Source organism: Dermacentor silvarum, chromosome 10 (assembly GCF_013339745.2).
Source record: "Dermacentor silvarum isolate Dsil-2018 chromosome 10, BIME_Dsil_1.4, whole genome shotgun sequence".
Classification (NCBI taxonomy): domain Eukaryota; kingdom Metazoa; phylum Arthropoda; class Arachnida; order Ixodida; family Ixodidae; genus Dermacentor; species Dermacentor silvarum.
Window position 1 is genome coordinate 14,968,855 of NC_051163.1, and position 15,631 is coordinate 14,984,485.

The following is a 15,631-nucleotide window of genomic DNA, read 5'->3' on the forward strand; positions in this document are numbered from 1 at the left end:
GCATACTCGCTGGCGCTTGGGACGGAAGAGTGAAGTGGTTACCCGCCGCCAATGGATCTGTATATCTTATTTTGCTCGCACAAAGATGACCCCGCGTCTCTGATCTTACGTATCGGATTCGTGCAGGCCTCTCCTTAACGCGAGTACAAATATGTCATGGCGCAGCGGTCATGTCACTGATATTGTTGGCGTGGCTTGACCTCGCCTTAAGTATAACTGTCCTTGCGGTGAACCGCAGTCTCTCAAAGCGGTGCTCTGTCTTAGCGAGCCCGTCTCCGTCCTACTGCTTAAGAAAACTAACGGTGCTGTGAAGTTTCATTGTTGTGACACGAGTTGGTTCTCCTGTGATTTCGTATGCGGTCGACGATGATGCGTGTAGGAATGCCGCTCGCACTGGTGTCGCTGCTACAGCAGCTGGTAATCATCCTGCTTGCTGTGACGGTTGTGACTGGGACACTCGAGACGAAGCGCAAGACACGCATCACCTGGCCTCCACAGCGCCGAGAGGTGATCGAGAGTGTTCTTGCTTTTCTTGCAAACTTTGTACCAGCCCTGACCTAAGCGGTTAGATGTTACGCGTTTGCCTTAACAATGCATGCAGGACGCGTAAATATATTAATCTCGCGGAACAAGACGGTTATCCGGAAACAACACGAACAACTATTGTCTTGAACCGTGGCGGACGTGCCAACTGAGGCACAGCCGATAAGTTCTTTATGTTCTCGATGCGTTCATCCGTACACCGTGCCAAAAAATTGTCATCACCATTCATACAAGCCAACAACTCCGCGGCGGTGATAAAATAAAGTGAATGTGAGATATCGAAGCAAATCAGGCACAGAGTGGAATCAGGAGTGCACGTCACTGAAGTCCTCGTTATCGGGCCAGCTAACAATGTTTTTAGTGGCAGTTGAAAATTCCCCTAAGTGATATGTGGCAATTTATTCAATCGGAAAACTTGTGAATGGTCCGTGTCCATTGGCACAAACTATCAGCAACATGTCACTGAAATGGTTGCAGCATCCGTTGCAGTGGGTGTCACTTCTAACTTTCTTGCCTGTGAAGGAAAGTTGCTAAAACACACGACTCATCACGGTGCAGGCCCACGCCGTAACAAGAAACTGCCGCGATCGTGCGCTCGGTATTATGTTAATTGTCCCAAAAAGTAGCCGATTTTAATTAAACAAGACACTTTATTCGCCTTGAAACCTTCCACTGTTCTATTCGAAACCTGATAAGTTCAGTACGTTTGGTTTGACCCTAAAGGCTTTCAAGCTAACCACGCTCGACGTAGTTTCTACGAAGGCACATAAACATATGCGTGTGTTATGATGTAGGCATAAGGTATATCGCGCGTCTGCCCTGCTGTTGTCTGGTTTAACTTGCAGGCCAGGGTAGGCGAGACAGTGGTGCTTCGCTGCGACGTCACTGCGGACCCGAGCTTGGAACTGAGCGTCCAGTGGCTCTTCAACGACAAACCAATTGGCTTCGACGCCGATCCCCGCCTGGTGATGAAACGTGACAACTCGCTTATGATCACGCGAGCCGTCGAGCTCGACTCTGGTGTTTACACGTGCGTGGCGAAAACTGCGGTGGACAGCGACCGAGCGAACGCCACACTTGTTGTTTTGGGTAGGTGAAGCAGCTCGGACCTCAACCAGCCACTGTGACTGGTTTTGGAAGGGCGGCGCTTGTAGGATGTTGTACAAATAGCGGTGCACTTCGAGTGCATCATGTCATATTGCGCAGTTTTTGTGTGCAAACCTAGCCAACTAGTATTAGAGCAGGATGCTAGGTCCACCTCCAGGCTTCCATGGAAGAACCTGTCTGAGTGGCAGCTCCTTTAACTAGACGTTTCGAAGTTTCAAACCTCAATAATTTCTTATTCGATTCGTTTCCGATTCGAAAAATTCATTTTAGCTTTTTTATTTTATTTTAGTAATGCCCTCTATATCGAAGGCATTATAGAGGGGAGTTGTTACACTAGGTTCAAAATCTTGTTATAGAGTATTGCCTATATTAGGCCAGTTTGCGATCTTAATAAATATTACCCACTAAAAGCATCAACACCATTATATATACAAATTTAAATTATTGACTATATAACAATGTTAGCTAGAGGGGAACGCAAGAACTGATAGCTGGTGACAGTAACTGTGGATACGAGAAAGTGGTTTCAGTCGAGCGGTGCTCTGGAAATAAAAGACACACTGCAATATTTGCTTAGACATTGCAGATCCTCAACATTTTCTACAATTTCAATTCTAGTCGCGATGCCATAAGATGGAGTCAAAGCACGTTTTTTGAGTTTGGGAATGTTGTAGTAGATATTAGTATTGCGTTCACCAAGCACCTCAATGTTTTGAATAAAAGAGAGCAGATGCCGACCAAAACGAAGAATTTATTATTAAAATATGCAGATCCAATGCACGTGTTGCCATCTATGTGAAGTGAAGCTTCAGTAAAGTGGCTAGTTATTAAGCTATAAATCTATAAATGCGATGCATACAAGCTCATTTATTGTCATCCTAGCCATATGTAGTCTCAAGCAATGTTTATGTGTATGCGCCGCACAGGTCAGGCCTTTGTTGTTACATAATGTTTATGTTTATACACTACAGCGTTCGCAAACCATGCCAAAATGCAAATAGCAACTCACGCGAATGCAAACCATGAAACGTCGACGTAGTGGCGTCGCGAGGCGATGTTTGTTGTTTGCCGAGGAAAAGAACGCTGAGTAGAAGTATAAGCAGAGAGAATTGCGACGCTAAAGGCAGTGGTAAGATTGGCCATTATTCACCCGCTTTATTCAACGTCACCTTGCATGTGATACGTGGCATGACATGGGCGCCAATCGCCTCAAAGGGGTCGTTGAAGTTGTCACGAGAGAAATATGTGCGCCCGATTCTGGCCTAAAGATAAAAAAATAAAAGATCGATTGAGGACTAATCATTAGAGCACGGGGCTGTTGCACTGGGAGACCGAGGTTCGATCCCGTCATCGGGCTCGTAATTATTTTATTTTCTGCGTGTCTGCTATTGATCAAGGCAGCAGCAGCGAACAGGCATGGTCAGCCAAGTCCAGGAACGTTCGCAACGAAAGCTTCGGTGTAAAATTTGATGCTTCCATTTCCATGCAGGATCCTTGTCTAGGAACGCGTGCATAAGGGTCAAAACGTCAAGTTTTTAACAATTTCTTCGTCTTGGTCGACGTTTGTTCTGCTTTATTGATGATACTTCCCGCCTAGATGACATTTAGTCAGACGCATGACTTCGCATTTACATTTTACCATGTCCGCAGCCAGAACGGAAGCACGCCTCGACTCAAAAACACTCGTAGAGTACTCCGAGTCGGGGTTCCTCAGGCAGACGTTTAACAGGGTTGTAATTCAAACATCGTACTACCTATTTTCTTTCTTGATTCATCGATTCCTGTTCATGCAGACGTCCCTAATCCTCCGGAGATAGTGCACGTGGAATGCGGCGAGTTCTCGGCGCTCGTGAAGTGGACGTCCCGGGATGACAACCGCACGCCAATCCTGTTCTACTCGATCCAGTACACCACGAACTACAAGCCTGACTTGTGGGATTACATCGCTACAAACATTCCAGCGAGTGACAATCGAGTTCAGGCTGTCGCTAAAACCGATGACCGTGTACAAGTTCAGGATGGTGGCACACAACAAGGTCGGCCAATCGCCAGCGTCCGAGCCTTCACCGAAGGCGTGTAGGACCAACACCGACGTACCCTACAAGAACCCCGAACGAGTGGTGGCCCGTTGGGACGATTCGAACAACCTAGTCATCTCGTGGAAGCCCATGCCGCCTTCGGAGCACAACGGACACGGTTTCGGCTACAATGTGATGTGGCGAGGCGACTTCCCGGGTCCTAGCTGGAGCGGACGGGTAGTCATGGACTGGACGCAGGACAGGATCATTGCGAGTGGCGTGTACAAGGGCAAGCCTTACCGCGTAAGGGTGGAGGCGCACAACCTGCGGGGAAAAGCGCGGGTCGCCGTCAGGGATGTTGTCATCGGCCGGGGTGGCAAGGGGCAGCTCACAAAGCCCAGAGCCTCTGACATCGTAGAAATGGCCTTCCTCGTTCTTGCTGTTGTTCCCGAAGTCATCAACGCAATGTGGTGAGAGCCACATTCACGTGTGTGGGCAGCACTGATGCTCGGGCCCCACTAAACCCATGAACTTCCCGAACCTTTCTTGAAAACTGCAAAAAATACGGTTTCTTTATTACTTCGTCTAGGGTTTGAAAGTAGCATTCTCATCGAAAAAAATAACTAATATATGTTTTATTTCTTGCACTCATTGAAAACCTTGAATAACAAGCAGTGTTTCGAGGAAGGCAGCTCTTTTCACAATACGTGGACGTATTCATAATATTATCTCACTGCATGACAACAACACATATGTAAACTACAGAATAATATCCACGAGTGCCGAAACTCAGCAGTAGGCGGTGGGATGAACCGACGCTCATGACTCGTTCACAGCCATTTAGCAACGGAAACTGTGGCGTGGACGGTAGCGCTAACCAATAGGTAGTAACTAAAACCTGGCGTCAGTGACGTGTGTCCGGCTCCGAAATCACTTCCGGCGCACGCATTCAGCAAAAGCATGGCCTTCAAAGACAGCTTCTTTTGCCCAGAGGGATCTTTCCCTGGGGCATGGATATGGACGCCATCTATGGAACGAACTAATTATTAAGTGTCCCAAGTAGCTTATATCAGGGGGTCTACCAAGAAGCTATCGCTTGACTTTCATAGTCGTCCTCCGATGATTCCTGATCAACATTTCACCCTTGCTCTCTATCAGTTCAAAATCGTCGCGTAACCTTTCGAGATTACGTATTCATCGAAACCACAGAAGAATCCTGTAAGCACGTTGAATAAACTAAATTGAACTGAATTTGCGCCATTTCATTTTTTTTTTTTGGGGGGGGGGGGGGGGGAAGAGTCACGGAAATGATTTTGCAGATACTGAGTATATGTCACACTTAGATAACTGGCGAATTTTTTTAACAGCGAAGCTGTTTACGCCTGCTGTAATTTGTAGTGCGTAGCAAGACACTACCAAGAAAGAAAATAAAATAAACTTTCTTGCCGAGGCGGCATTCGAGCCCGTGTACCTCAGGTCCCAAAGCGAGCGTCGTAACAACTATGCTATACAGCCACGCCTGCAGAGCATGAATTGCTTTCTTGCTTGATACTCATACGTGGCGTTTACGTGCTTCATGCGAACCATATGATTGCGTTCGAGCGTCGTCATCTTCATGCACAGCTGGCGCTTTCGTTTACGCTCGTGCTCTGCGAGGTGAAGAGGTCTTGCGCGCTATGACAGCGAGAGAGAGACGCATTCACGGAGCGGGTCTCCTGGAACGCGGTGTCGGCATTGGAACGCGGTGTCGGTGTTGCAAGCTGCGCTATGCAACGCGCACTGACGGCCGTAAGTCCGCGACGCGCGAAAAGAAATTATCATCACGAGTGATAAGATGAAAAGTCCGCGCGCACTTCCGGAAAAAGCTGGGCTACGATCGCCCAGCTTCGCTGTTTCAAGCGTTGCGCGGCCGAGTGCAATTTAAAGGGCGCTTGAAAAAAATCTTAAAACCCGTAATCAGTCAAAGATCTTCCAACAAAACTTGTCAGAGCAGGTGGGCTAAAGTTCGCTGGTAACGTGTTAAGTTAAAATGTGTCCGCAAGTTAAATTGCGGGTTTTGATGTTTAACAGCATTTGAAAAAGTTGAAAAGAATTGGCCACGAAAAAGCGAGCGCACCGGCAAGTCCACCAGGGGACGCGGTTATTCATTCAGCCAAATAAAAGGTTGAATAAATCCGCTAAAGTGTTTCAAGTTCTTTTTCCCCGTGCTTAGCCTGTTTTCAGTGTTACAAAAGGAGCTATCCGGGGCCTTATTTTCTGTTCTCTATAAGAGAACAGAAAACCTGTTCTCTATAAACGCTCTATGCAAGCTGTTCTCTGTGTTTCATTGTCATGATTTATGAATCGTCGAGGAACTTTATGATTAGATTAAGCACTAGATTATTATATACGTTTTGAAGTCTCAATTTCTACATAATTTTCTTGGTTATGGCTGCACAATTTTCTCCATTCCAGTTTCACGAGTTCCCGTCGAAACACAAGGACACTCTTAGGAAAACTAAAGCCAGACAGCTGCTTTATTTATTTGTATTTATTTGAAGGAACTTTTGAGACACATACATTGTCTTGGGTGCTAAGCCTACAAACAAAAGAATGCCTGACAAAAGCCGAAGCTCCGAAAGTAATGCATTCACACTCAGGGGGACAACTGTAGGAGCAAGATGATCAGATAGAGTATAAATTTAACAGTATTAACTTGCACTACGCAGATTATAAATATGCATAAGCACTGACAAATAAAAAGTAGTAACAATATACAGTGTAAGTCAAATGCATTCGGTAAGGTAATACACACATGTCAGATTAAACCTTATAAAATAAAAATGCCACGCTGTCACTCCAGCCATCCTCACCAAGAGTTATCAGCGCTGGACGGCAGCATGCCGTTGAGTCCGCGTGCAGCGATGGAATGGATTTGTCTGATAAATAAAGTACTTATAAAAACACAGCTAAAAAACACCCTATCTGCGCTTTCGTCTATCTGAGCTGAAGCCACTCTTCGTTCAGGGGTTGTTCGTTCGTTTGTTTGTTAAGATATATATCGTAGCACTGAAGTCTAACTAAATGAAAAGTACTCATGACACTTATTGACAAGCAATGCTTGTCGACAGGAAAATAACGCACACAAACAACCGTTATCAGGGAAGGAGGGAAATCATTTTATCGCAGTAACTTTTACAAAACAAAAATGGAATGATCGATCAAGCGTAAACGAATTACTCACGCTACAGATCTCTCACGATGTCGATGGGCATAATTACGCTTTGTTAATGTTCAAATATGACAGCAGTTTTTTTTTCTGACGCAAAATAGCCGTTCTTTTTCTCCTATTTCTCACTCTCTCTCTCGGCAACAAACACATTTACGCGCATTTAATCTTGTGTATTACCCAACAAGCGCTCAACTTACCCTTATACACTTCTGGCTTAATATTGTGTGAACATTTATTGCTTTGATGCTCTTCCGCTTCTGCCTTTGTTGCTTTTATTTACATTTCTTACCCGCTCGGATTTATTGTTTTATGTTTTAGGGATCCTCCACAAGGCACTAATTATTTAATAGAGATCACCACCTTAGCAAATATTTCTTTCCCAGTTATTATCTCATTGCCTTCGTCCGTAAATATATCTTTTTCTGTTCTCGCAATGATGCACTAGCCGCAAGACGAAGCTTTACACTAAGCCGTCGCTTTATCAACACCCCCAAAGGCAGTGGCTTGCGAAACAGACCGGGAGGGCTCGCCAGCATATCGTGCTTCAGTCGTCCTTGGCCGACAAGATACTCTGGCCAGAAATAAACTTTCAAATGTTTTCGCACATGCATGCCGAGACCATGATCTGGGAGCGGACTGAAAGACTCCGTTGATGTAGAAAAACATGAAACAACCTTCTTTCTCACCTGGAAACCGCTCGATACCTCATGCGCAGCAGGTTAGAAAATTGAAATTCTAAGCAGTAAATAGCGCCTCTAGCTGCTGTGAGCTGTAAACAGACGTCGAAGTGCCGTTTTTAACAGCGGAGCTGTTGTAGGCCGAGGCATGCGCCGTCCGTCCGCCGGTGTCACGCAGGTCACGTGACCAGGAGAGGATCAGAGTCGCGCTGGGGGAGGGCAGGCCACGTGACTAGCAGAGAAGGAGATGCGCGATGGGGGAGGAGGCGGCCAATGAGAGGCCGCGCTGGGCGCAAGGAGGAGAGGCAAGGGGTATAAGAGAAGGCGTTTCTGTGCGGCGCGCCCTTTCGGATAACGCACAAGGTGCAGACGTGCTGCTTACGCCGTCCGCGTTTCCCAGCGTTTGCGCCGAACGCGCGCGGTGTCCGTGACTGCAGTCGATGCCTCTGGCAGCGGCTCGGCTGGTTTCGACCAGAAAACTGGACACTCGTCGAGTAGCGTCGGAAGTCGCTGCCTCTTCTCGCCTCGCAACGTTTCAATATAAGTTCGTGTCGTAGATCTGTGTTTACTTGTGTTTACGCAATTGCATCACGTGCAACACATGCACATGTAACACTCAATGTAACAAACACAGCTTCGCTGTTCCACCATCTTCACGGAGTGGAAGGGCGGTATAACTTTCTTCTGCGTTTTTCGCAGTTTCTCAGAGGTGCAAACTGGTACATAGTGGGGAAAACAATTATACGCCTATATCATGCGTATATCGCACATGCAGCGCTACTGCTTTGTTGTCGTTTCATCAGAGATTTTTTTTCATCTAGAAATTCTATCTTCCAAAGTCTATAAAGACCGTCATTTGTCCCGCAGGAAATGATGTTGAAGCAAGTTGATGCCTAAATTGTAACGTAGAAGTGGCTATATAGACAATCGGCGTTTCTTTTTAGTGGAGTTTTCCGTTCAAAACACCAACCGACTCGCTCAGCTTTATGCTCTTCTTTGCCTAGCTACCTACGCCGACTCAGTGTCTCACTGGCGACAAGGCTGTAACAAAAGTAGCCTAATTAGCTCTCTTGCCTTGCAGCCGTCCTGCAAGGTTTAGTTTCGACAAACTCGTCTCAGTGGCTCAGCGATAGGAAATTATGCTGCTGACCGCGATGTCGTGGGTTCGACCATCGACAGCGAAGGCTGAGAATCAGGGCACAGGGCGAATCTCGTTCATGATACCCGCATTCGGACTTGCTCCATACCGGAGCTGCGCGATAAGCTGAAGCGTCCGAATATTCGCTAGCTGGCGCTTGCGACGGTAGAGTGAGGTGGTTGCACGCCGCCAGCGTAAAATCATTTCCCTCGCACACAGTGAACCCGCGTCTCTGATCTTACGTATCGGATTCGTGCAGGCCTCAGCAAAGCACGAGTACAGATATGGCAGCGGTCTTGTCACTGATATTGTTGGCGTTGCTTGACCTCGCCTTAAGTATAACTGTCCTTGGGGTGAACCGCGGTCTCGAAGCGGTGCTGTGCCTTAGCGAGCCTGTCTTCGTCCAGCTGCACAAGCAAACTAACGGTTCGGTTAAATTTCATTGTTGTGCCACGAGCTGGTTCTCCTGTAATATCGTATGCGGTCGACGATGCTGCGTGCGGGAATGCCGTTCGCACCGGTGCCGCTGCTACAACAGCTGGTAATCATCCCGCTTGCTGTGACGGTAGTGACTGGGACACTCGAGACGAAGCGCAAGACACGCATCACCTGGCCTCCACAGCGCCGAGAGGTGATCGAGTGTTCCTAACTTTGTAAAAGCACTGATCTGTAGCAGTTAGATGTTACTCATTTGCCTTAACAATGCATGCAGGACGCGTAATTATTATTATTATTATTATTATTATTATTATTATTATTATTATTATTATTATTATTATTATTATTATTATTATTATTATTATTATTATTATTATTATTATTATTATTGTGAGGAAGAAGATCGGCACTCTGAACCACCCCGTTGCCATCGTGCGGCTCGTACCCAGTTTGTTCTCTGGCTACGCCCTACCTGCTGGTGCTGCGTTTGTCACTGCCGCTCTACGACCCGAATAAACCCCCTTTACAATTGGTGGAGATGCGGGGTACGACAGGAAATCTGGAACTTCGCAACCGGACACTACAGCCTGTCTTCATTATGCCGGAAGAAGGACCACCACAACCCGCCGGCCCGGTGACCACCTTGGTCTGCCCTGGCTCGTTACGTCAACGCGACCCACCCATCTTCAGTGGTACAGAAGAGCATTATGTAGCAGACTGGCTCGCTGACTACGACCGGGTGAGCACCCACAACAACTGGGACGACACCCAAAAGCGGAATTACGTGTCGTTTTACTTGAGCGGTGTCGCCAGCGTGTGGCACCGAAACCACGAACGTGATCTCACGACGTGGGCGGCCTTCAAAGCTAGCGTAACGGAGGTATTCGGTCGCCCCGCTGTTCGCAAGCTTCGCGCCGAGCAACGTTTGCGTGGTCATGCGAAACAGAGCGGGGAGACATTTACCAGTTACATAGAAGATGTTGTCGACCTCTGTAACCGCGTTGACGCCGCAATGGCTGATGCCGAGAAGATCAGGCATATCTTAAAAGGCATTGAAGACGACGCCTTCCAGATGCTGCTTGCGAAATACCCGGCAACAGTGTCAGAACTCGTCAGTCTCTGCCAAAGCTTCGATGAACTACGCAAACAACGCGTAGCCACCCGCCAATCTCTTCTACAGGCCACTTCAATGTCGAGCTTGGCTGTTGCCCCGGATAACTACTTCGCTATTAGTCCAGATCACAGAGTTCGTCCGTGAAAAAGTTGCTCGTCAGCTTTCGCTGATTTCCGCTTACACACGGCCAGTCGAGTTCTCCATTGGCGCCCGCTCTACAATATGTCATCAAGGAGCAGGGGTAAAATTTGATGCTTCAATTTCCATGCAGGATCCTTGTTTAGGAACGCGTGCATAAGGGTCAAAACTTCAAGTTTTTAACAATTTCTTCGTCTTGGTCGACGTTTGTTCTGCTTTATTGATGATTCTTCCCGACCAGATAAGATTTCGTCAGACGTTCGACTTCGCATTTACATTTTACCATGCCCGCAGCCAGAACGGAAGCCCGCTTTAATTGACTCAAGAACACTCGCAGAGTCCGCCGAGTCGGGGTTCCTCAGACTGACGTTTAACAGGGTTGTAATTCAACCTATCTATTTTATTTTTTTAATTCGCCGCTTCCTGTTCATGCAGACGTCCCTAATCCCCCGGAGATATTGCACGTGTTATGCAGCGACTTTGCGGTGGCCATGAAGTGGAGATCCCGGGATGACAACCACACGCCGATCTTGTTCTACTCAAGCCAGTACACCACGAACCATAACCCTGACTTGTGGGATTACTTCGCTACAAACATTCCAGCGAGTGACAACGAGTTCAGGCTGTCGCTAAAACCGTTGACCGTATACAAGTTTAGAGTGACGGCGCACAAGGTCGGCCAATCGCCAGTGTCCGAGCCTTCGCCGATTACATGCAAGACCAACACAGACGTACCCTACAAGAACCCCGAACGTGTGGCGGCCCGTTGGGACGATGCGGACAACCTGGTCATCTCGTGGAAGCCCATGCCGCCCTCAGAGCACAATGGGCGCCGTTAGGGCTACACGGTGATGTGGCGAGGCGACTTCCCGGGTCCTAATTGGAGCAGCCGTGCAATCATGGATTGGACGCAGGACCGGATCGTTGTACCCGGCCTGTACAAGAGCAAGCCTTACCGCATAAGGGTGGAGGCGCACAGCCTGGAGAGAAAGGCGCGGGTCGACGTCAGGGATGTAATCATCGGCCGGGGTGGCAAGGGGCAGCTCACAAAGCCCAGGGCCTCTGACGTCGTAGAAATGGCCTTCGCCGTTCTTGCTGTTGTTCCACAAGTCATTAGGGGATTGTGGTGACAGCCTAATTAGGGTGTGCGGGCAGCACTGTGAGCTCGGGCCGCACTAAACCCTTTAACTCGTCAAACATTTCTTGTAAGCTGCAAAAAAAAAACGAATTTTTTTTTTACTTCGCCTAGGGTTTGAAAGTAGCATTTTCATCCCAAAAGTAACATATGTATGTTCTATTTCGTGTGCTCATTGAAATCATTGAATAACAAGCCGTATTTCGAGGAAGGCAGCTCTTCATTTATTTGACGGGAAAAGAGCCACGGAAATACTCTGCAGATATTGAGTAGATCAAGCTTAGATAACAGGTGATATTTTTTTAGGGCGTCTGATAAAATATTAAAGGCCACAATTATTTTAAAAAATCTTCGAACCTCGGCAGATATAGAGGGTCGAATGTATCGAAGTAAAAGTTTGCAGGTAACGTGTAACTTTAAAAAAGTGACTGCTAGTTAATTTGCGGGGTTTAGTGTTTAACAGTATTCGACAAAGTTGAAATGGACTGGCCACAAAAAAAAAAGGAAGTGCTCCGGCAAGCTGACCAGGTGGCATTGTTATTTACATATGCCTACGAAAAGGTTGAATAAATCTGCTAATGTTGCATATTCTCCATTTTGGAACCAAAAGCGTCCCTGCTCTGGGGGCCGCCGACGATGTGGCGAGGAGGACTCTCCCACCTAAAACGGCACTGCTGAAGGTCGCTGTGGCAGAAGCGCCGGACACTTGTCACCCCTCGAACTGCGTGCGAATGCCTAGCGGGCGCGTTCTACGAACAGCGACAGACGGGGCGGGGCGTTGGTGCCCTTGAAGTATGGAGCGAGTCGCTTGCACTTGCGGGGTGCAAGAAGAATGCAGGAAAGTCTGGTTGGCACTGTGTATTGGTACTTTCTCTCTTCTCTCTCCCCTTTCCCGTCCCCTCTAGTGATAATAAAATAGTCTTCTTGATGCGCTCGAAAGGAACGGACGTCTGTCGTTTTTGCATAAGTGAAAAGTTCTTCGTCTCTTATTCCACAGCTAAAGTGTTTTAAGTTCTTTTTTCCCCACGATTAGCATTTCTTCAGTGTTAGAAAAGGAACTATCCGGGACCTTATTCTGAACCTGCATAGGGAATATTTTGAACTTTGGTTTGCACCTATTCCGTATAGGCACTCTGTGCAAGCTGCTCTCCGTATTTCGTTGTCACAATTTATGAATCGTCGAGGAACTTTATGCTTCGATCAACCATCTGATTTGCTGCGTTTAGAAGTCTTTCTCCATAATTTTTTCGGTTATGGGTGCACAATTTTCTCTGTTTCAAATTCATTAGGTTCCGTTGAACCACAAGGATACTCTAATGAAACCTTAGGCCAGACAGCTGCTTTATTTATTATTATACATTTGAGGAAGAACTTGAGACATACATTGTCACGGGCGCTAAGCTTACAAGAAAAAGAATGTCTGAAGAAGGCCGGAGCTCCGAAAATGATACATTCACATTCAGCTAGACAACAGTAGAAGCAAGACCATCAGGTAGAGTATGAAAATATTTAACTGTAATAACTAGGCGTATAACGCAGAGTATAAATATGCATGGCACTCTTACATACAACGTTGTAATAATAAACAGCGCAAGTCAAATACATACGGTAAAGTGATACGCACATGTCAGATTAGGCCTTACAGTATAAAATGCAACGTCGTCGCTCCAGCCAGCCTCGCTAAGAGTTGCCCGCGCTGGAGGCCAAAACTGCAGTTGGGTACGTTTGCAGCGATGGATTCGACTTGTCTGATCAATAGAATACTTTTTTAAAAATGTCGCAGTTTCGCCCGAAAGGCGAAGCGTCAATTGCGATAGCAAATTAGTAGAGAGCTATTCGGAGTAGAGATAGTAGTTTCATCGGCTGCATAAACTTGGACACATTCACTTACTAACTGAATTAACAAGCGTGGTGTCAGCGCGCACAAGCAATCATGAATAGATCACACTCAATGACCGCAGACAACCACTGTCAAAACGCTGGCATCAAGCGCAGCCGCCGCAGCGAGCGAAGGTTCGTGCGGTCTATCGGTTCAACGGAAACTGAGCGGCGAATGCACAGCGCATACAAAGGTCAGAGCCGTGTGGAGATCGCTTTTAAGAGACGGCGCGGGCGACCGCCGCAGCCGGGCAAAGTAAAAGCGCAGTTGGCAGAGTAGAAGCTGCCGCCCCCCCCCCCCTCCCTCCCGCGCTACCTTCCCGCTTTCCTGCTTTGGCGTGGGAGATTGAGTGGCCAGTTCCCCTTGCGCCCAGTTGCAAGATACGCATTTGGTGCCGCAGCACAGCGTCGCCCCGCCTCCCTCCCTCCCATAAACCCACGGCCTTTCGCGCGACGGAAGTCGCGTTTGCGTTCCGCCGTGCGTTCGCTCTCCGTGATAGCACGCGTCCCCCGCGCGCTTTCACTCACGCATACGGCGCGCGGCGAAGACGACGGCGACGGCAGAAATCCGCTTGAAGTGTCCATATAATTGCTATCGCAATAAAACGGTAGCTGAAAACACCCTATTTGCGATTTCGTCCATAAAACCTGAACACACTGTTCGCTCAAGTGTTTGTTTGTGTGTTTGTTTGTTGTTGGTTGGTTGTTGTTAAGGCACAGCACTGGAATCTCGCTAACTGAAAAGTACTTATTGTGCACTTATTACCATGCGATGCTTGTCGACAGGAAAAGAATGTACACAAAAAAAAACAATTATCATGCAATGAAACAAATTATTTTATCGCGGTAACTTTGTCAAAACAAAAATGGAATGATCGATCAAGCGTAGATGAATTACTTGTGTTACAGATCGCTGACGATACCGATGCTCATAGTTACGCTTTGTGAATGTTCGAATATGAGACCAGTTGCTTTTCGTTTCGGACACAAAGTACCTCTCCTGTTTTTCCTGTATATATATATATATATATATATATATATATATATATATATATATATATATCGGCAATACACACATTTAGGCAGATTCAAACTTGTGTATTACCCAACAAGCGCTCAACTAACTCTTATACAGTTCTTCCTTAATTTTGTGTGACGTTTTATTGCATTGATGCTCTACCCCTTCTGTCTTTGTTATTCTTGTTTACATTTCCTGACAGCTCGGGTTTATTTATATGTCTTAGGGATAGCCAGCCCTTCAGTAATAGACTTCACTAGGCTGTCATTATTTATTGAGATCACCACCTTAGTAAAAAATTTATTTTCTCCTAATTACATCGCTGCCTTCGTCCGTAATTGTGTGTTTTTCTCTTCTCGCATTGATTCACCAGCCGCAAGAGGAAGCTTTACACTAAGCCGTCACTTTATCAACGCCCCCAAAGGCGGTGGCTTGCGACCACAGACGGGGAGGGGAGCGTTCGCCAGCATATAGTGGCTCCATTCGTCCTTGGACGACGAGATACTCCGGCCAGAAATAAACTTTCAGATGTTTTCGATCATTCGTGCCGAGACCATGCTCTGCGGGCGGACCGAAAGACTCCATTGATGTCGAAAAACAAGAGACAACCTGCTTTTTCATCTGGAAACCGTCGAAAAAGTAAGAAAGGAAACCCTGTTCTTCAATCTCACGCGAAGCAAGTTTGGAAAGAGAAATTCTAAGCAGTAACTAGCGCCTCTAGCTGTTGCGAGCTGTAAACAAATGTCGAAGTGCCGTTTATTCTTTCTGAGATTTTGCAGTTTCTCACAAAGCAGCGACAAAATGATACATAGTCGGGAAAACGAATTATACGCATATAGCATGCTTATATTGCGCATGCAACGCTACTGCTTTATTGTTGTGGTTGTTCCAATTCGGAGACTTTTTAGCTAAACGCATGGAAAATATACCTTCTAATGTCTATGAAAACCGTAATTTTTTCCGCAGGAAATGATGTTGAAGCAAATTAATGCTGATGTTATAACGTCGAAGTGGCTATATAGACAACAGGCGTTTCTTTTTCGTGGTGTTTTCCGGTCAAAACGCCAACCGACTCGTTTAGCTTTATGCTCTTAGTTGCCCAGCTACGTACACTTACGCAAAGTCTCACTGGCGACAAGGCTGTAACCCTAACAGGCCTCATTAGCCCTCTTGCCTTGCAGCCGTCCTGCCCGGTTTAATTTCGACAGACTGCTCT

General features: G+C 46.8%; 2 protein-coding genes across 3 annotated transcripts in view; both read left to right on the plus strand.

The window, feature by feature from the left end:
* The window catches only part of LOC119431153 (neuroglian), a 50,274-nt gene that overhangs the window by 14,322 nt on the left and 20,321 nt on the right, over positions 1-15,631 (plus strand). Inside the window, exon 2 of the mRNA XM_037698624.2 lies at positions 14,789-15,054. Coding sequence (XP_037554552.1) covers positions 15,003-15,054 — 52 coding nt within the window. The 5' untranslated portion in view covers positions 14,789-15,002. The remainder of the gene's footprint in view (positions 1-14,788; positions 15,055-15,631) is intronic.
* Positions 26-12,458, plus strand: LOC119466646 (neuroglian). Of its 2 annotated transcripts, XM_049656915.1 has the most exons (4): positions 26-507; positions 1,389-1,632; positions 3,444-3,625; positions 11,002-12,458. In XM_049656915.1, exons 1-4 carry the CDS (start codon positions 355-357, stop codon positions 11,221-11,223), a joined length of 801 nt encoding a protein of 266 aa, XP_049512872.1. In that variant the 5' UTR covers positions 26-354; the 3' UTR covers positions 11,224-12,458. The 2 variants fall into 2 exon arrangements, with proteins under 2 accessions (XP_049512872.1, XP_037583093.2); XM_037727165.2 differs by lacking the exon at positions 11,002-12,458 and having other exon boundaries at positions 46-507; positions 3,444-4,919.